The 20,273-nt window shown below is 54.4% G+C and overlaps 9 protein-coding genes across 9 annotated transcripts; 5 read left to right on the forward strand and 4 right to left on the reverse strand.

Annotated features, from left to right (window-relative positions):
* Positions 1-446: 446 nt before the first annotated feature.
* On the reverse strand, positions 447-2,600 carry MRS44_001036 (uncharacterized protein; the record flags this gene model as incomplete). The annotated part of the gene is made up of 1 exon (XM_046275050.2): positions 447-2,600. The coding sequence occupies one exon, from the start codon at positions 2,598-2,600 to the stop codon at positions 447-449; it is 2,154 nt and encodes a 717-aa protein (XP_046138926.2).
* A 960-nt stretch (positions 2,601-3,560) lies between these two features.
* MRS44_001037 (uncharacterized protein) lies at positions 3,561-5,645 on the forward strand (the record flags this gene model as incomplete). The annotated part of the gene is made up of 5 exons (XM_046267600.2): positions 3,561-3,609; positions 3,672-3,895; positions 3,954-4,420; positions 4,472-4,923; positions 4,981-5,645. The coding sequence occupies 5 exons, from the start codon at positions 3,561-3,563 to the stop codon at positions 5,643-5,645; spliced, it is 1,857 nt and encodes a 618-aa protein (XP_046138927.2).
* Positions 5,646-6,755: 1,110 nt separating this feature from the next.
* On the forward strand, positions 6,756-7,637 carry MRS44_001038 (uncharacterized protein; the record flags this gene model as incomplete). Its single annotated transcript, XM_046270151.2, has 2 exons — positions 6,756-7,227; positions 7,279-7,637. 2 exons carry the CDS (start codon positions 6,756-6,758, stop codon positions 7,635-7,637), a joined length of 831 nt encoding a protein of 276 aa, XP_046138928.2.
* A 1,109-nt stretch (positions 7,638-8,746) lies between these two features.
* MRS44_001039 (uncharacterized protein) lies at positions 8,747-10,060 on the forward strand (the record flags this gene model as incomplete). The annotated part of the gene is made up of 4 exons (XM_065623537.1): positions 8,747-8,800; positions 8,986-9,028; positions 9,099-9,429; positions 9,478-10,060. The coding sequence occupies 4 exons, from the start codon at positions 8,747-8,749 to the stop codon at positions 10,058-10,060; spliced, it is 1,011 nt and encodes a 336-aa protein (XP_065479984.1).
* A 209-nt stretch (positions 10,061-10,269) lies between these two features.
* Positions 10,270-10,833, reverse strand: MRS44_001040 (uncharacterized protein; the record flags this gene model as incomplete). Its single annotated transcript, XM_046283849.2, has 2 exons — positions 10,270-10,523; positions 10,587-10,833. 2 exons carry the CDS (start codon positions 10,831-10,833, stop codon positions 10,270-10,272), a joined length of 501 nt encoding a protein of 166 aa, XP_046138930.2.
* A 363-nt stretch (positions 10,834-11,196) lies between these two features.
* MRS44_001041 (uncharacterized protein) lies at positions 11,197-12,219 on the reverse strand (the record flags this gene model as incomplete). The annotated part of the gene is made up of 2 exons (XM_046267599.2): positions 11,197-12,057; positions 12,109-12,219. The coding sequence occupies 2 exons, from the start codon at positions 12,217-12,219 to the stop codon at positions 11,197-11,199; spliced, it is 972 nt and encodes a 323-aa protein (XP_046138931.2).
* A 1,868-nt stretch (positions 12,220-14,087) lies between these two features.
* Positions 14,088-15,562, forward strand: MRS44_001042 (uncharacterized protein; the record flags this gene model as incomplete). Its single annotated transcript, XM_046267601.2, has 2 exons — positions 14,088-14,600; positions 14,654-15,562. The coding sequence occupies 2 exons, from the start codon at positions 14,088-14,090 to the stop codon at positions 15,560-15,562; spliced, it is 1,422 nt and encodes a 473-aa protein (XP_046138932.1).
* Positions 15,563-16,212: 650 nt separating this feature from the next.
* MRS44_001043 (uncharacterized protein) lies at positions 16,213-16,967 on the reverse strand (the record flags this gene model as incomplete). Its single annotated transcript, XM_046280706.2, has 3 exons — positions 16,213-16,239; positions 16,300-16,352; positions 16,403-16,967. The coding sequence occupies 3 exons, from the start codon at positions 16,965-16,967 to the stop codon at positions 16,213-16,215; spliced, it is 645 nt and encodes a 214-aa protein (XP_046138933.2).
* Positions 16,968-18,315: 1,348 nt separating this feature from the next.
* MRS44_001044 (uncharacterized protein) lies at positions 18,316-20,048 on the forward strand (the record flags this gene model as incomplete). The annotated part of the gene is made up of 2 exons (XM_046275051.2): positions 18,316-18,804; positions 18,912-20,048. The coding sequence occupies 2 exons, from the start codon at positions 18,316-18,318 to the stop codon at positions 20,046-20,048; spliced, it is 1,626 nt and encodes a 541-aa protein (XP_046138934.1).
* Between the last annotated feature and the right edge of the window lie 225 nt (positions 20,049-20,273).

The following is a 20,273-nucleotide window of genomic DNA, read 5'->3' on the forward strand; positions in this document are numbered from 1 at the left end:
TACTGTTTTTTACTCTCGAGCCCTGTTTTTGTATTCGTCATGCCCTGTGCTTCTCACCTTATGAGTCGTTGTATTTCTTGGGCCCGACATGTAGCTAGATTTGTTGTAATGATGGTGTGACTTGACACGTTCAAATGAATACTTTGGTTGTTCAATTCTGGTTCAATTGTGACTTGATGGTGATTGATCTTGACTTTAAGAATTTGCTTCCTCACTTGATCAACAACTTGTAGTTGGTATACTTCATACATGGTGTTTTTTTACATTGTTATACATACAAATACTCCGAGGAAGTTGACTACTCGCGTCAAACCCGGGCATATATCCACGCTGGTCCCAACGCCCATCGCTTTTGCCTTGATTCAAGTTCCAAACGCCCCCCTCTTTACACGTCATGCCTTATAATGCTTTTTGGTTAAGTATACATTGCTCATTGAATCGTCTCTTCAACTCCCATACTCCTCAAGGTCATATTCAGAATCAGACATCAGTTCCTCCTCCAAAAGTCCCTGGCGGGTCTGGTATTGATCCATCTCCGCTCCCAGCTCGTCCAGCTCCTCTTCCAGGTCAAACTTGGTCTTGGGCTTGTTGCCAAAGTCCTGGTTGACGACGATCCATCTCCATCCTTCCAGCTGATGCCTGACCTTTGCCGCTTCCTCTGGGCCCAGATGCAATTCTGCCATCTTGATCAGGTACTGCAGCCGAGCGGTGCGACCCAGGCTGCCCTCCTCCAGATCCCTGATGACGAGCTTGGCCAGGTTGGCCATGAGGCGTTTCGACATGGGTCCTCCTGCGACCTGGCCGTGCGCGATGCACTTCTCGACGAATCTGAGCTGTTGGCGAGGAGTGACGTCGGTCCTCAACATGAACCAGTCAGCCATCCTCTCCAGCAACGTCATTCTGTCTCCGATGCCTTCCCAATGGTACTTCGGGGGCAATCTCTGCATGGACTTGAACGGTAAAAGGTCGACAGCGTCCCAGATGAGGGCGACGTCGATCTCAGGGTCCTCTATCAAGGCTCTGATGTAGGGAAGCCATATATGCCAGCCCCACTTGGCCTTTGTTTCTCGTCCCTCGTTGTACGTCGCCCACGCGGCGACAGCGACATAAGGGTCGCGGCTTGCAACCAAGATATCTCGGAGGAGCGACCCGCCGTTTGGCATCCGAGCTGCTGTCGCGAGAAGCGCGTCCAGGTTGCCAACGACGTTGCAGGAGTGAGTCAGGGTCCGCAGGTTCTGGAGTTGTCTTTCCGAGCTGTCACCGAGGGCAGCCTTGATCAGCCAAGTCCAGTGGTGACCGTCGCGCATGTTCAAGGATCGGTGGTAATATGCTGCTACATTGATTCGGTTGCGCGCCTTCGAGAGCAGGCGGGCTCTGACGAGGATGAAGGCCTCCTCTTGTCTCCAGGGGGCTGTCCCGTTGATCCGACTGGCAAACCGACCGAAAGTCGACTTGCTGAGGGGAATGATATACGCCAAGGTCTGGAGCAGGTGATAGGCAATTCTTTTGCGAAACTCGTCGTCACCTGGGATCTCCATGCAGGATTCGATCAGTTTGTTGCAGAACTCGACAAGGCCTCCCTTCCTGAAAAACTTGACTTGTTCGAAAAGCGTTGCATGTTGTTCTGCGGCTCGGGCTGGGTTCTGTTTAGGGACAGACGCCTGATGCAGGATGTGCGCCAGGAATAGGCGCCGATAGTACTCGGGAACCGTCCTGAAAGATATATTTTGTACGCCCTCGATAACAAGTGTTTGGAAAAGACGGAATGTCGGTCGCTGCGGTGTCAATGCGATCACCAGGTCAAAGAATTGGTCCCAAAACTCCTTGCCGAATGCATCATGTGACGGTACGGTTCGACTGACACGTATAGCGTGGACGACCTCTTGCAGGTACCATGCGTGGATACAGTCGAGGATTTGGACGGGCACCTTTTCCCTGATGCGCGAGTCAAATGGATCCAGGGCCGATGTCATGTCGTCGAGGGAGATCGCTCTCAACCGAATCAATTCAAGAAGTCGGTTCTTGTAGGGTCCGCACGCCTTATAGAGACTCGCTCTGCTCTGTCTCCCTTGGAGGCTAGCGAGAGCATCTCTAAACCCAGCCAGCACTTCCTGGGCCTCTGATATGGTCTCTGCTGGTATCGTCTCCGCTGGGTTTGTGGGTGTGGGAGCAGGTATCGAAGCGTCCTCCTGCGCGGGTCCTTCAAGCCATCTGATGAGCCGCTCGAAGCGGCTCAGCTTTTTCTTGTGGCGGTCTGCTGGAGCATTAGGAGCTTCCCAGGTCCATTCCCCGAGGTTGTAGGGCAGATCGATCGTCCAAGGTAAAGGCGAGGCGCGAGATTCGGGGAGGATGGCGGTCATGTGGCGCTTGCCCAGACGTCGCCGGCTCTCGATCGGACCCGGGCAGGAGCTGAGGCGCCTGCATGGAATCGGATGGGCATGGTGGAATCGCTCAATGGCTCGGTTCAGGACGGCATTGGTGATCCAGACGGCGTCTGGCGAGCTCGGAGAGGTAGGGTGGTGTATGCCCGAACGACAGCACGCAACGGCACATCGTAGGGGCATAGGGCGAGCTCGCGTGATGGACCTTGTCACAGGCATCCGCCCTCATTGCGGTCAGGGAGGGGGCTCAAAGTCGGGGCCGTGGAAGCACGGGCGAGGAGGCGTGGGAGGCTCGAGAGGTGGGATGTACTATTCGGGGTAGCATCTGAAGTTTCTCAAAATCTGGGCTAGCCAACCAGGGAAGAGCCGATTAGCATGGCTTTACCCCGGAGTCTCGGGCTTAGGTAAGGCGCCGGCGGGTCCGAGCTGCCGTCGGAGAAAGCACCCCAAGGGACTTCGGATAAACACTATTCCTCACTCCGAGCTGAGCTCCTCTGCCTCTGCTGGAATGCACTCCACCCCTTTAGCGCAGCTCGCGCATGTTCCCGCCCCAAATGGCAAACCCCTGAAGACTCCGCCACCACAAGCAGGCTGGCCGAACTTGACAGCCAAACCCATGCGGCTAGGACGCCCCAGAAGCCCCTTGCTGTGCGCTGATACGTCGTGTTATTTCTCCCGCTTGCAGTCGATTCCATGTCCCTGCGTCTCCCTGCGTCTGCGTTCAATGCGTTGACGAATGATACCCATCAATCTCGGCCCCGAAATTTGACCCAGGACCAGAGAGCTCAACGGTCCATGCTCCGGCTCGCTCGCCCTGACATTGATACTTCGCTTCTGTGCATCACCGGTCTCTAGCATCTCTCCGTCGGTCGTCTAGTTATCCGCCATCCTTGTCGATACCGGGTTGACCGCTGAAGCGCGCGGACCGTACGGTAGCCGTGGAGCTTCCCCAATCGGGACCCTCAACCACCAGCCTGGCCTGTCCTGTCCTTGTCCTCCACTGTCGTCTATCACCTTGTGTCGCCTTCTCCTGAACATTGCACTTGAACAACTCCCCATCGAAACCACCACAACAACACGCTAACCATACAGACTGTCCGCGCTTGCGCTTTCACCGTCACACGCTCGATGGCTTTGCGTCATCACGTATCGCCCCCGACTACGTCACACAGCAGTTAGATGGAGCCCGTGGTGTATGACGAGACCCCGTTCGCCGACTACCTCAGAGGTGAGCTCCCTCCTCAGCCTCGTCCACCAACATATTTGCCTTGATGGCTGACATTTTACAAGATGGGGGAGATGAGCCTCAGTCGGACTGGGCGCCTGGCGCGACAACGCCAGAACCAGAATCCTCCGCCGGTCGATCCAGCCCTTCACCACCCTCCAGTCCATCTCCCTTCGCTCCCACGGGCCGACCCTTGGTGAAGCCAAGATTCCGTAATAAAGTGCCCAACCCTCTCCAACTAGACGTTCCCAAGCCCTCGGTGTTGCGCTCCATGCGGAGAAACTACTCGGTATGTCAATGTGGCCTCAAGTTATCCCTCGACAACGCTCATAATGTCCATTCCATAGGCCGCCGTGGCAGCAAGTATCGATCGAGCGGATAACGCCAAATTTCTCGAGCAATTTCGATATACCATCATTGCCTCTCAGTTGTTAAGCGGTCACTCGGGATTGGGACAACACCAGCTCACCGCCAATGGCCCCAACGGACCACCACACGACGAAGCCAAATCTCTGTTATCGACCGAAGGCATTCTAGCATCAATTCTTGCGGCTCTTGCTATTGCAGTTATACTGAGCTGGGTGGTGGAAAGTGGCGTTACGCGAAAGAGGCTCATTTTCTTGCTCATCCTGTGCGCGGCTGCGATGTTGCTGGGGCAAGTTTATATGAGGAGACAATGGTTGCGTTATCGACGGTCACAATCACTTTTGGAGATCACAGCGTTCATTGAGCACTCGCACGCTTTCGATACCGCATCCGGAGCTGCGCTTTCTCTTATACAGGAGGTTGAGCTGGTCTCCAGAGGATACCGACTGTCAGTCTATTGATAGCCTCGTTGGCATGCTCTTTGCTAACTATTTCACAGAAGCGCGCCCTTGCCTCCCATTAGCCGCATCGAGGATCGCGCGCAGTCACGCAAATGTGTTCGGTTGCGCAAGGCGGCTAAGGAATCCTTGGCCGAGGTTCTTGACGCATATAACCAAGTCTGCACTGTAGTCAACGGCTTCGCGGAACAGACAGACTTGGAGAAGTACTACGACATATACGACATAACCGATTTCGACATGTCAGATGCACGCCGTGGATTCAACGAAGAAGAGTTTGACGACCCCGAGTCGTTGAGAACGCTCAAGATCCTGTCTGCCCGTTTCTTCATCGTCCGCAAGCTATTTCTCTGCGCTTTGTTGGCCCTTGATGCCAGCGGCGATGCCAATGACTTGCTTCGTTGGACGACAGCTGTCGAATCCCTTCTCAACCTCAATGCCTCGACCAGTTCTGCATCTGCTAGGCTGCAGACTCTTTTGGGCGAGGAACAAAGTGAGTTTTTGATTCAACATCCCGCACCTGATTCTCTGGCTTACACACGTTATCTAGCTTTCACTTCGCCACCAACGCCAAAGCATGCTCTGACGCCTGGACGAGAACGTTGGCGAGCTCAACTACGAAAACTCAACTCACTCTCAAGCGGAATAAGGGGCTTACAAGCGAAGCTTCAACTACTCCGAGAAGAGTCAGATCGCACACTCAACGATTCCAACGACATTTCGGAGCTCGGACCGAATCTCATGGCGCAATTCGAGTCAATCGGCATGGACCTAAAAGACTTGATGGCGGCATGGGAGGAAGGTAGAGCAGCTCTAGCACTCGGTATCGATAGGAACGAAAAGAGGCTCTCATCCATGAGCACCCTGCTGTCGCCTGCAAGCTCCCTGAGCGGACTGACGACTGTGGATGAAGGTGGCGGAACAGCCGAAGCGCTCAAGGCCCTTACAGGCGAATCTCCTCCAAATTCAGACTATGCCGGGTCTGCAGATCACGAGACGCTCGAAGTATTTGAGGCAGTCGCCCGGCCACGACCGCGAAGCATGCTCACGAGAGAGGAGAGAATCCTTAAGGTTCGAGAGGAGAGGGAACAGAAGGCCATCGCACGACAGCACATCGACGCAACCAAAGGAATGCTCCGCGAGCTGGAGACAGTCATTAATCTACGACCACGAACGCGTGCCAGCGCACCAGCAGGAAGGATTGTGTCGATGTAGGACGAATCTCTTTCATATTGTCGACCATCACAACGTTACGATCATTTTCGCCGCCAGTTTTTTGTCATCGCTTCCCGCCATTCACTCATCACCATCACCTGGCCAGGCATGGACGGACACACTTTTCTACACTCGCTTTTCAATCACGTATACATCAAACCGGAACAAACAAACAGACAGACACAGACCGATAGAAACGTCCAGCATCAAGGCAGCGTCACGACGACATGGTCAGTTCTTTGTGGGCGGCGCTTTTTCATAGAAGGGTTAAGGTTAGGCAACGGCGCAGGGGATTGGGATTGGGAATGTTTTTTTTCGCTTTTGAACCGGGCTGCTTGGCCGTTGCAATTCCCTCGTCAAACGGGAATTCTGGGACAACGTGTACCAGAACCGTTGCACGAGGTTGACGGCACACATACCTGTACATGACACTCTTTGTGCCCAGGTTGTTTCTTTGCGTCAAGGATCGATTGATTGCATTCTAAAGATAATGATTATTAACTACCTAGCTGTCAGAGACTTGGATGTATGATAGAGGATCGTCCTAGGTTGGTAACAGAAGAACAGGGCCTTGATAGGTCTAATTGAATAAGAACCTGCCTATTCCATCCTCTACAAATGAGAGTCAAGAGGTTGATGTGATAGGTTGGCACGTGTAATGCCCCGCGTCTTGACGCGTCGCCGTGCTAGCTCCTACCCGCGCCCGCGTCCTTCGCGTTAAGTGGCTACCGCAGGCGCTGTGCTAAATTAGAGGCAAGGCAGGTACTCGGTAAGCTGCCTACCTGCCTACAATCCAATCTTAGATCCATTCCCGTTTTCCACCTTTTGATTCACGACATCAACAATCTCTAATTTTTCCCCTACTCTAGACAACTCCGTCTCTATCGCCAATTTCCTCATATCAACCCATTGACTCTTGCGGCTCCATTCTCCTCGTCTTAATCTGATCACCAGTCTATTCTCTCAGTCAGTTGTTCCCCAGCAACCCACGGTTGCCCCGCCCCTTGCGTGGCAGCTTCGCGCAAAACCCATCATCACCCATCACCAGCAGCATCGCAGCACAAATACAAGCACAGCACAGCACAGGCTAACAAGATCACGGCTGCAGACATGTTGGAAGCACGACTCGACCAGGCCCAGGTCCTGAAAAAGGTGGTGGACTCGATCAAGGACCTGGTCCAGGACTGCAACTTCGACTGCAATGACACTGGCATCGCCCTCCAGGCCATGGACAACTCGCACGTTGCCCTCGTCTCCATGATGCTCAAGGCCGAGGCCTTCTCTCCCTACCGCTGCGATCGCAACATCTCGCTGGGTGTCAACCTCACCTCGCTGACCAAGGTGCTGCGCGCTGCCCAGAACGAGGACCAGTTGACCCTCAAGGCTGAGGATGGGCCCGACGTGCTCAACCTGGCCTTTGAGAACGCAGAGAACGACCGCATCAGCGAGTACGATCTCAAGCTCATGGACATTGACCAGGAGCACCTGGGCATTCCCGACACCGAGTATGCCGCTACTATCGCGATGCCCTCGGGCGAGTTTCGACGCATCTGCACGGATCTGATGGCCATGTCAGAATCAGGTTGGTACAGACTCGAAGGGTCACCACTACCCTGCTAACAGAATTCAACAGTCGTCATCGAGGCTTCCAAGGACGGTGTTAAGTTTGCATGCAGTGGTGACATTGGTAACGGCTCTGTCATGTTGCGCACCCACACCGACCTCGACAAGCCTGATAACAACGTCGCCATTGAGCTGACAGAGCCCGTCTCTCTCACTTTCTCCCTCAAGTACCTCGTCAACTTCTGCAAGGCGGTCGGTCTTTCGAACCAGGTCAAGATCTGCCTCTCCAACGAAGTGCCACTCTTGGTTGAGTACCAGATTGCAGGCTCCAGCCACCTGCGCTTCTACCTCGCCCCTAAGGCAAGTCATCCCATACTCAGCACTATTGTTCTTCGCTTACTAACATGGGTCCGTAAAACAGATTGGTGACGAGGAGTAAACTCGACCAAAAACATGATACGACACCATCCTACTTGACTATAAGCCCGGCGTTGAGGTTACGAGGATGCGGTGAAGTGGCTGCGATGTGTACGCGCAGTGGGGAATCTGCCGGGGATACGAATACCAGGGATATAACTCTTGAGAGACTCATCAGGGACGGAGGGAATGTTTGGGTGATTGGGACGGACGGACTAGATGGAAGGACTATGTATGAAGAGGCTAGACTGTGGCAAGCGTGTCATGATAGCCTGGCCATACAAGACGTCTACTTTGACGATAATGATACATGCTTTGCAGTTGCCATGGATCATGATGGATGACATCAGGTTGCAGGTGAAGAGTCCCCGTTGTGATGGAATGCTAACACTGGAATTATCGGTGTCCATATTGTCATGCTATCGGTCCTCACGGCAGTTTCATGTTGTCTACTGCAGTAAACAGGCCACATCAGTTGACTCAAAGGCCTAAGCGACAGCCCGAGTCGGCGGAGTGAGGCCACAGTCAACGAGACAAACAGTGAGGATTTCCCTAGTGCGGGGCAATGGACGGCATCGGCCTCTTTTTTGGCGGGGCAGACGGGACGGGATGGAAGTCGCTAGCAGAAAAAAAAACTGGAAGGGGCGGGATTGAGTCAAGGGAAGAAAGGATCCATATAACGTCGTCGATGTGCATGTCCCCAAGGTACCTGCCTTTCTGACTTGCCTTACCCACTTGACGCAGGCTAAGGTAGACTCGGGTGCTTCGAGTTACCTCGTGACTACTTGCCTACCAACCAACCAACCTTCAACCTCCATCGATAGACACAACCACTCTGACTCAAATCTAGACTTGGCTCCGTCCTTGTTGCTCATTCACTCACTTGCCGCTCTCAACCTTCAACTGCTTATACCTCAAGCCTCGGCGTTTGTTTCTCCGACCAGTCACTTAAATCACCTCAAATCTCTCTCCGAGCTCTGACGTAGGGCGAGAGCATTTGGTCCAGTGACGTCTCGACACCAAAGGTCTCAACCTGGGGTTACTTCTTGGCTCAGGGAAGAGGAAGAAAAGGTGAACAGAAGAAACCTTGTATACTCCCCCGAGAATACCACCTCGGAACCATGTCTGATGCTCTTCCGGTGCCCGACACGCGGGTTCTCGCTGTCGCCAGCCATGTACGACCTCTTTTTCTCGTCTCTCATTCTCCAGTTCCTTGGCTGACAAATGTCCGACCCGTCTCAGGTTGTCTCGGGGTAAATTGAATCCAGAGTTCCAGATCCAAGTCGTCATCCGCAGAAGCTGACTCTTTGCCGCGGGTTCCAGTTATGTAGGGAACAAGATCGCCGTCTTTGTGCTGCAGTCTCTGGGATGCGACGTCGCAGCCCTCAACACCGTCCAGTTTAGTGAGTAGCCGGCCTCTTTGAAACAGTCGAAAGAGCATGTAGTCTGACCGATGATCTTTTAAACGCCAAGGCAACCATACCGGTTACAAGCAATGGAAGGGTACCAGAGTCTCGGCGCAGGAGATCATGGAGCTGTACGAGGGGTTGAAGCAGTCGTACCTAGACGACTTTGACATGATGCTCTCGGGATACATCCCCGGCGCCGAGGCCGTCAACACAGTGGGGCAGATCGGCCGGGAGCTCAAGCAAAAGGCGGCCGAGACCCCGGGCAAGTTCTTCTGGGTGCTCGACCCCGTCATGGGCGACAACGGTAGGCTCTACGTCTCGGAGGAGGTCGTTCCTGCTTACAAGAAGCTCCTCCACGACGCCGATCTCATTCTACCGAATCAGTTCGAGGCAGAGTAGGGACTCTTCACTTGGCTCAAGTCCTGAGCTAACAACTCGACCAGGCTCCTCTCAGAGTGCAAGATCCACGACATGGATAGCCTGCACAAGGCCATCCAGGCCATGCATGACAAGTACCAGGTCCCCCACATCGTCATCACCTCAGTCAACCTTGAAGCTCCCGACCACCCGCCTTCACACCTGTCGGTGGTGGGCTCAAGCATGACGTCGACCGGACAGGCTCGGTTCTTCAAGATTGTCTTTCCGTCCATTGACTGCTACTTTAGCGGGACCGGTGACATGTTTGGCGCCCTCATGGTGATCCGCATGCGTGAGGCCGTCTACAACGCCAACGACAGCCTCCGTCACACAGCCAGCTGGCTCAGCGACGACTCGGTCTCGGCTGTCGAGCTACCCCTCGCCCGCGCCGCCGAGAAGGTCCTAGCTAGCATGCACGAGGTGCTATCTAAGACGTGCGAGGGCATGCGCGGCGTCGTCGATCGCACCCTTACCGAGATGAGGCCTCAGGACCGCGCCAACGACACAAAGGTTCATCTGGTTAAGAGCAAGGCAGCCGAGCTACAGCTTGTAAGGAATCTAGACTGCTTACGCTCGCCGTCGACAGAATACCATGCCAAGGCGATATAGAAAGGTCAGGATATAGAACCTGGATATAGAACAAGAGGAATAGACGTGTTTTAAAGAGCGCATACTCTTTGTTTCTTTGAGTCTATCTGTGAACATCCCCGTGGTATCCTCATCCATATCCCCTACCAGCCAAGTCTAGTGCCGTAATATCCCTCGACTTTTCATTATATCATGCAAGAACCAGTAACTAAGATCCTGGTTTCTTTTCTCTAACCAGTACTTCCAAAACCGCCAGCGCCTCGGACGCTCTCCTCAAGCTCCTGGACCTCGACAACCTCGGGGGTGTAGATGCGCTCGAGGACGAGCTGGGCGATGCGGTCGCCCTCCTTGATCTCAAAGTCGGACTCGCCGTGGTTGAAGAGCAGGACCTTGACCTGGCCTCTGTAGTCGGCGTCGATGACGCCAGCGCCCGTGTCGATGAAGTGCTTGGAGGCGAGACCAGATCGGGGAGCAATGCGGCCGTCTGTTGGATTCAGTCTGGTCAGCAATCCGCATCAAACTGCACTCTGTAGATAGAGCTACTCACAGGTGCCAGCGGGCACAGCCATGCTAATGTCGGTGTCGACAAGGGCCTTTCCCCGGGCAGGAATCGTCGTGTCGCGCGCAGCGTAAATGTCGTAGCCAGCAGCAAAGGCACTGCCACGAGTAGGCAGCCGGCCCTTGTCCGAGAGTTTCTTGATCTGAAGGGCGTGAGGGGCTTCCATTGTAGCGGCGGTCTTTACTCGTTTGGCGGGAGGGGAAGAGATGGTAGCGTTGGTAGCGTCGGCAGTCATGATTGTCAAAGGGGAAAAAAGTTGGGAATTGTAGAAGGGGGGATTGAATATCTAGAGGTTGAGAGTGACAGGGGAGCTTGACTAGGGACCGATCTTGGTTGGGAGGGAGACGCGACGCGGACCACGCGTTGGGTCAATTGACCAATGAGAGGGCTGGGGGTTAAAGTGGTTGCTTCTCTGGCAACCAGCATCATGGAAGCGATAGATGAGATGAAATAGGGAGAATTCTAGGCTATTAGGCTCAAAGACCAGGTAGGATGCTTTTTATTTCTGGCAGATATGCCATGTGGTATTTGGTTTGATGCGAACATAATGGTAAAACTAAGTTCTACGATATATATCCAAGGTGATTATGGATGGCCCTCAAGCCTCCAAATCTCGTCCAAAGTCAACCAGTCTAAGTCTCGTCGCATCTCGAGGGTGAAACTGAGCAACCTTGGACCTCACCAGGAACCGCGCCGCCGCCGACTCGCGTGGCAACCGCACATATGACGCAGAATTATCACCGTTGGCCTCTGCGAGTGTGTTGAGGAGCTCCTCGGTCAGCTGCCTCATCTCGGTGGCCGCCCCTGTGACCTCGTCCTGGCGTCCCCCGGCCTCATCACCGGCTTGGCCCCAGATCTCGTCTATCCTGCGCTGCCGCTTATCGTCCTGGCCGGCCCCTTCCTTGGCTTTCTTCAGCTTCCCTTGCGCGTTGAAGCCCGCGGCCAGATCCTCGTTGTCAATATCCATCAGGTCACCAACGACGGGGCCACCTAGCTCTTCTGCCGCGAGCATAGGGGCCAGCTGGTTGTCGATGAACTTGAGGAGCACCTTCATGAGCTTCGACGTCTCCCTGTCATAGCTCTTCTTCTTGCTCCGGAGCTCCTGCAGGCGTTCCCTTACCCCTTCTGCTGGAGTGACATTGGTGTTGGCGTCCAGTTCATCGCGTAGAGACTGAATTCTTGCGCTCAGGGCTTCCCCGAGCAGGTTTTGGTCCTTGAGGCGCGCTTGATCGGCTTCGAGCTGGCGCGACAGCTGCTCGTGGCTAGCGCGTTGCGAGGCGAGATACGCATTGCTTTCTTGGATAGTCTGATGAGTCTTGCGCAGAGCCAGCAACGCCGGGAGCAGAGATCCTGGAGAAGGCAGAAAGGGGTCGGAATCCGTCACCTCCTTGAGGGCCGTCTGGATGACCCGCGCCTGGCCTGCTACCGACTGAGGGAGCACATCCTGGCCTGGACGGAGCTATTCGTCGGTCAGATTTGATGAGGGCTGCAAGTAATGAGAATATCATACCCTTTCCAAGTCGTTCTCGTGCTCACGAACTTTTTGTTGAAGCTCTTTCAGTGTCTGATCGAGACTGGCCGTATACGCCTGGGCCTCGGCGCGCCGCGATCGTTCATCCATGCTTTCTGAGAGTGAAGGAGTGGTAGGTAGCTCCACCAGAGCTATTTTTACACTCTAGCAAGCAGACGCTGCAACAGGACGGTCCAGAACAAGGTGGCCGAGAATTTCGCGGCCCGAAGGAGGATGCGCCTCAAATCATGCGAGTTGGGGGTCCGGCAGATGGGAATGCGCACGCGAGATGCCTGTGGATGGTATCAAGGCGGCCTCACGTGAAGGGCTCTCTTGAGAGTCAAGTGGACCAATGTGAAGCCTCTTTTTTGGTTGTTTGTCTGGGGGACACACTGCTCGGAGGAGGCAGATTGGATGGATGGTGCCCGGGCGTGTGTTTATGTGATACTCATTTTTGCGCGCGTCGCAAAGTCGCAGTGGGTGAGGTGTGGTTTGCAGGTATGTACCGTGCGCTGCACAGTCAATGGCCAGACAAGCAACCTACCGATGCAGAAACCACGAGACGCAATGGACCTGATACGAAGCAAGCGCAAGCTTTGGGCTGAAAATCCCATCAATCGCAAGAGGTTTGTTAATTCGGGCTTCCCTCTCGTGTCACGCCATTGTCCAATGTTGCTTACTTTGCTCAGCGATGCAAGCTTGAAACGACGGTCTCAGTGGCTCTGAAAATCACGGCAGCCTTCCTGGCTCCCCGGAATTTAGGGCGCCGTGGTGTAGCCAGGCTGTGGAGATGGGACAATGCTTGGCTTGTGCAAACTTGGTCAACCTTGGTCGGAATAACGAGAGAAGGAGAGAACTGGAGTGATATTTGAACCCAGAGATACATAGAAGACAAGTTCAAGTTGTTTCTACCTATTTTGCTCGGACTATCAACCTGAATTCACTAACACAACCCCTACCACATCTCCGCACTGTGCCTCTGCCGTGGCTTGCTAGGGGCCCAAGCTCTCTCACCAGCGGGGGCCGCACGTGACCCTAGGCCAGCGCATCCCCGTCCTAGGATTCGACAGAGAGCGATTTGGTTTCAGCTGCTGCTTCTCCCGCCTTCTCCCAAACTCTCCTCTCGCCCCAACCCCATCCATCGATCGCTCGACCTCGTGTCATCTCTCTCTTCCCTTTCCATTCAACCCGTGAGGTTTCTCATCTTCTGCCTCTTGAGCGGTTATCAATAATCGTCTCTGAGCGCCCCTTGTTTTTTCTTGTCCCTTTTCCTCCCTTTGGATTGGTCATCGCTCCTCCCCAGCCTTGGCGCCTTCGTTTCGTTCCCTTGCGACACACCACAGGCAAACAGAGGAGAGTCATCGATCCAACGACCCTGCTCATCTTGCTGCGCTCCCATCCTCGTTCGCATTACTGTCCACGGTTCGCGACGCGATATCCAATCCCATCGAGGCGCTGCGACAACCCGATCGAGCACGCGGTCAATAGGTTTGAGCTGAGCACTGTGCCTCTTCCTTTCTGCTTTTCAGAAGTCCGTCCCAGCATCGATCGCTTCACCTCCTCCTCACAACCACTCAACATTTCAATCAATCACAAGCCATCATCTATCTATCTGTCTCCGCCCTTCCTCCTTCCCGCCCACCGTCTAGGAGATCTTCCCGGGCCCCCAATTCGACGCCCGCTGAAAGAGTTCTGGAACGCGCCCTGACCTGAGCCCGACTTCTCGAATCAATCCCTTCTCCTTCCATCCAGCCCGCTCGCAGCACGCTCCGCTCCGCTCTCTTCCAGCGCGACACCAGTCACTTCACGAATACTTCACCGAGTCGCCATCCCATCGAAGTCACTACACCAGCACGTTTTCCTTCGAAAACCCCTGAGTGTATATAAGACAAGCAAGATCAGCAATAAACAAAGTTTCGTACTTTCGACTGTACCTGGGAAGAGTACGTCTGTGAATTATCGTTTACATCCAAGCAAGAATGTCTGCCTCGCCATCCCAACCCACCCAATCGGCCAAGCGCCCTCTGGAGGAGGCCTCGTCGCCTTCGCGCGCTGGCGACCAGCCTGATGCCAAGCGACCAGCTCTCGACAAGATCAAGCACGACGAGGACGCCGAGGTCCCTGAAGCTCCCGCTGACATCGCCGCTGAGGACCGCCACGCCGACGACAAGGTGAATGGCACTGCCAAATCCGAGCCGGATGACGATGCTGCTGCGGATCAAGGGTCCGAGACCAAGACGGCTGCCGCTACTGCCGTCGCTGCTTCCTCGTCCAACGCCGTCAGCTCGGCCACCGCACTCGATGAGACAACCTGGATCCATATCCGTGCTGTCATCTCTAGCCCGGAGGCAGCTACCGTGATTGGAAAGGGAGGCGAGAACGTTTCCAATATCAGGAAGCTCTCCAACGCCAGGTGTACCGTCAGCGACTATCAAAAGGGCGCCGTCGAGCGAATCCTCACTGTCAGCGGAATAGTGGACGCTGTAGCTAAGGTAGGATTGTCTCCCATGTTGCTATCGCAAATTTGTGACTAACATGATTCAAGGCATTCGGTCTCATCATTCGAACCCTCAACAACGAGCCGCTGAACGAATCATCAACCTCGTCCTCCAAGACGTATCCTCTGCGCCTGCTGATTCCGCACATCCTGATCGGTTCCATCATCGGTAAGGGCGGTGCTCGTATCCGCGAGATTCAGGAGGCCTCTGGTGCCCGCTTGAACGCGTCGGATGCTTGCCTCCCCATGTCGAGCGAGCGATCTCTGGTGGTGATGGGCGTTGCTGATGCTGTTCACATTGCGACTTACTACGTGGGTAGCACCCTTCTAGAGCAGCTCAACGACAGATTCGGTGGCCCTGCTGCGTCCGCATATGCGACCCGAAGTGGTGCCCCTGCAGGTTCCATTCCTGGAGGTATGCAGGTTGTGCCATACTGCCCTCAGCCGGCCTCGGGCCACTACGGACGAGGCGAGAACTATGCCCGCCACAACGACCGTCGCTCGCACCACATGCCTCCTGCGCCCTACCCTCAGCAGTATCCTCACGCCGCGGCCCAGGCTAACCCAGCCATGCCTATGCACTATGGCGGCGCGCAAGGAGGTGGTGCCTACGGAGCCGCTCCTCACGTTCAGCCGCACATGCCTCCGCACACAGGTCCTCAGGCTCACGGCGGTGCTCCTCAGGCTCAGCCCATGGGTGGCGCGATCCCCGGCGGCCCCATCACTCAACAGATCTACATTCCCAATGACATGGTTGGCGCTATCATCGGCAAGGGTGGACAAAAGATCAACGAGATTCGGCAGATGAGCAACAGCGTGATCAAGATTAACGAACCGCAGGACAATAGCAATGAGCGACTCGTGACAATCACTGGAACAGAGGAGTGCAACCGAATGGCTCTTTACATGCTCTACTCTCGACTTGGTGAGGTTCAAAACAGAACTGGCAACAACTAAGCTTCTAACGTGTGCGACCTTGATAGAATCCGAGAAACACCGTATCTAACCCTTCCTTACGCGAATACGACAAACATTCCACTACGGGGCGAACTGCGGACGACGATGATTTCGGTATATCTGAGGGAGCAAAGACGTTAAAAGGGGGATGAAGCATGTTTTGACATTCTGAGCTGGGGAGTTGGTTTGGAGCGGGTTCGAGTACGGAAAGGCCAGATCGAATACCCGCAACGGACGACGTACGGACGACGATCGTATCGATACGCACGCGGCAAGCATAGCATTGTGCTTGATCCCAGGCTTCAAAGCAGCAGGGCGGTCTAGGGCGGGTGGAATGGCATAGAAATGGTGTCAAAGGATGGGTTCGCATTTCATCGGGACGAACAAACAAGCAAGACCGGGATGTTTGGTAGGGGAGCCGGGAGCATCTCTGTAATAACTGACAGCTCCCGAGGTATCTGCTTTTTACGGCGCATTGACTTGAGTAACTCTTTTTTAATTCACTGATGCAAAAGGCCTTTGGTGACGCATACCCAGGTTGGTCTCATCTCATTGGTTTTGTTTTTGTGGTTGATATAATACAAATCACACATGGTATCAAAGCAGAGCGATGCCACAGCAAGCCTACTCGAGCATGTTTATCTCGAGAACTAGATTACATGAAGGGGAACATGGTACTAGAGGGTACGTGTCAGTCAGTCCTGTTCATGATGTGGACGTGAAAGCAGAGGTCTTACCATCTCCAGACTCTTATTCCGAGCAAGCAGGTAGTATACGTTGTCGTCAATGACTGAATCAAGATTAGCAGTGCCACTCAGCAAAACCCATGTTGTTCCTTACCACTTCCAACATTCTTGTGTTGCAGATGGGCCTCCTTGCTATCCCAACCTAGGAGCAATCTTGAAGCAAGGCCAGGGATGACGGACGGGTTCTCATGCTCGGCCTGGACAAACTGGCCATAAGCCAGACCATGGAAGCCGGCTAGACCCCCGGCGTCGCAAGCCTCAGCGAAAGGTTTCATATTGTTCTCGGTGAAGCTCTCGTCTGCGCCCCAGCACGTGCAGAACTCGGTAATGGGGGCAGCAAGTGCAGCCCCGACGTCACCCGTGTATTCGGCGGCAGGGCTGACGATGGGATGCTCTGCCAGCAGGGCGCGCAGCGAGGCTTTCCACTCCGTTGCGGCGGAGCTCGAAATGAAGGCGTCGTGGGCGGCGCGTGAGGCCCAGCGCACGCCGAGGACCCAGTGGTCGGGCTTCTCGAGCGGGTGGCCCAGATGGACGGACTCGACGCCTGGGATCGCCTTGAGCTGGTCGGTGACGGAGGATAAGGCGGCGGGAGGTGAGTCAGGGGAAGTTACGAAGATAGGCTTGAACTTGATTAGGAACGACTCGAAGATGGCGGCCATGATGACTATCCGATGGTGGGTTAATCGATAGAGCCTAGTTAGTAGTAGCTGTAGATGGTGTTGTAAGGCTTGGAGCCGGTGCTGGGGGGGTCGATATGGATGACAAGTCGTATAAGATGACGTGACACGCCGATCAAGCAACGTAGGCTGAACAACTGGGGAAGCACAAAGGCATCTGTTCTGGATGTTTCATCGAGGCACACGAAGCTGTATATATTTACAGGGAGACGTGTAATGAAGTAAATGAGCTGCCACTGGTGCCCTCATGAGACTACGAGAGAGTTTCACGTGGTCAACTTCCAAATACGATTCTACGAGAATGTTCCCGAACTTCCGAGATGAGGGGAACCGATGATGCCCGAGCTAAGTGATGCTCGGATGGGTGGTGTGTCAAGCTCGGTGAGGGGGAGGACCTTGTTTGTATGGTGGCATGGCGAGGGTTGAAAGCCGGAGATTTTTCTAGCAAGGGGTGTGTATGGAAGCTTTGTTCCCCGCTCTCGCAGAAAGGTGTGGCTCAGCTAAAAAGGACAGATTGGACGGGAGAGCTCTGTTTGGTTCACGAGAAGCTTGGATGGGATGTTACTTTGGGGCGTGTGAGGGGGGAATTCAGTGGATGAACTATGATGTTACAAAGGTCCGGGATATGATGGACAACATGTATGTGTAGCTGTGCTGTTTCATCAGTCAGTGGTTTCATTCAACTCATCAATATCACGGCAAATATAGCCCTACAAGATGAGTATGTACGGCGCAGCTGCCAAGAACAGAACAGCTTCGATATTACTAGAAGAAACCCCCCCCGGAGCTGGCCGCGCCATTCTCGGCATGGTCGGCCCCACTTGCATGGGCCCCACGCCGGTCGCCGTACCTGAGATGAACTGGAAGGAAGGAAGGGTACGAAACAACAAGTACCGGCAAGGAAAGAACCAAGGCGTAGGGAAGTCGCAGGGGGTGATACAAGAGTAAATTATCGTCAATTATGGTTTTTCTTTTTCTTGCTTCAAACTTCCCCCACACAATCACATCGAGAAGTTCGCTCCCTTTTTATCATCTTGTTTCTTTTTCCTTTCTTGTCTCGGCTTATCGTCATCTCCTTTCAACGCTTGTTAGCGCCTGCCGCTAGTGACGGATGAGATCTTCCATTTGACGGTGTCTGGCTCAACATCGTAATTAACTAATATCCTGCCGGTCCATCATCAGCCGAGCCGCGGCGCGCCGTCCTCCCACTTTCCCTCTCCTCGACCACGTCGTCGCATCATTGCGAGTCTCGCTTCTTTTTCTTTTTCTCCTTCCCCTCTTCTAGGTAATACTCGTCTTCATAATATCTCGCCTACATCCCACTATCGTCATGGTCATCTCGAGCGACACCACCGAAAATGTCACGACGCCTACCGCGACCGTCATCCCTGATGAGGATCCTCAGGGCCTCCCGACCGAACTCAACCTCCTGACTCTCAACTGCTGGGGTCTCCTTCACATCTCGACCCTCCGCGCGCCTCGCCTCGACGAGATCGGTCGCCAACTCGCCATTCTCGCCCCCGTACCCCATATCGTAGCTCTACAGGAGTGTTGGACTCAGGAGGATTACCAGGCGATCCGCCGACACACTCGCCAGATCCTCCCCTATGGCAAGTTCTACCACAGCGGCGCCTTTGGTGGCGGTCTAGCCATCCTCAGTCGCTGGCCTATCGAGGAGAGTACCATGTTCAAGTATCCCCTTAACGGCCGCCCGACTGCCTTCTGGAGAGGAGACTGGTATGTCGGTAAAGGTGTCGCATGCGCCAAGATTCGCTATGGACCCCGAAGAAAGGACGTTATTGAGGTCTTCAACACACATGTAAGTCGATTATTATGCAGGCTTTGACGTCTCTGGCCTTTGGTCTCCGCAGCCTTGTTGGACCCCTCCAAATATTCTATCAGCAGCTGACTCGATCGCTTGCGCAGACTCACGCCCCTTACGAGCCTGAACCCAAGAGCACCTACATCTGCCACCGTACCGCCCAGGCATGGGAACTCTCCAAGCTCCTTCGCGGCGCCGCTGAACGCGGTCATCTTGTTGTCGCTATGGGCGACTTCAACATGCTCCCCCTATCTCTCGCCCACCGCCTTATCACCTCCCACGCCCCTGTCCGCGACGTCTGGCGTGTCCTCCACCCTGATAGCGCACTCGGCCCTGCTCACCACCCCGCCGAGAAGGCCCGCCGCCGCCCGATTCCCACCGCTGACTTCAACCTCCTCGAGAATGGCGCAACTAGTGATTCCGTCTACAACACATGGCGGTGGACCAAGAACCAGCAGAACCGTCTGAGGGCAGGTCAAGCTTGCGATGTGTCGCCCGATGCTATCGATCCCCGTGGCAAGCGTCTCGACTACATATTCACCTCAACGGGTGTCGAACCTGATGCTCCAGCCACGACTCCAGGATGGATCATCAAGTCTGCGATCGTCTCCATGACCGAGCGTCATCCTGAACTCCATTGCTCGCTCTCGGATCATTTTGCTGTTCAGGCGACCCTCGCCCGACACACCCCTTCGCCAATCTCAAGGCCAATTGGACCTCGCGTCGAAACTCCCTCGGCTGCCCTCCAGACTGGCGCATACCTAGCTCCTAGTAGCCCAGCTAGCAGCACTCACTCTGCCGATGCCAGTCGATCTCCCGATCCCGACGACCAACTCCATCATGGCCGGTTCCCGGATCATGATTCTCTCCCCATGTCTGGTTACGACGACGTCTTGGCCATGATTCAGTCGTATCATGCCCGTGAGATTCGTCAACGCTACTGGCGCGGTGTTCACTTTTTTGTTGCCCTCCTCGTCTGGCTCGCCTGCTTGGTCGCCGTCTGGTTCAGCCCCGGAAACTACGTCGCCTTCATCCTTATGCTTATCAGCAGTTTGGGTTTGGCTGCTGGCGTGGTCGACGGTCTGCTCTCCCTCCTTTTCTTCTCCTGGGAGATCAGGGCCCTCAAGGAGTTTGAATGGGAGATCCGCAATGCCAAGGCCGTGGCAGCTGGTGATCTCGTCGCCTTGACAGAGGCCGAGACTCAGAACAGTCCTGGACGAAGACCTAAATCATCTCAATGACGGAACGATGTTTTGATCGAATTATTACCCAGTTAATGACTTTATGGTTCAGGATTCATGAACGCAAGGATTTTAGGATAGAACACGTATACTACTACTAAAGCAAAGCTTGCTTGATAATTTCTAATGATAATAATACCAATAATGATTATCCAAGTCCAATTCTCGCTCTGGCCCCTGCCTGGGACCGACTCTTCTTCTACGTCACCAGAAGAGGTCTTATTT

Source organism: Fusarium solani, assembly GCF_023522795.1.
Source record: "Fusarium solani strain SB1 chromosome Unknown bctg00000000, whole genome shotgun sequence".
Lineage (NCBI taxonomy): Eukaryota > Fungi > Ascomycota > Sordariomycetes > Hypocreales > Nectriaceae > Fusarium > Fusarium solani.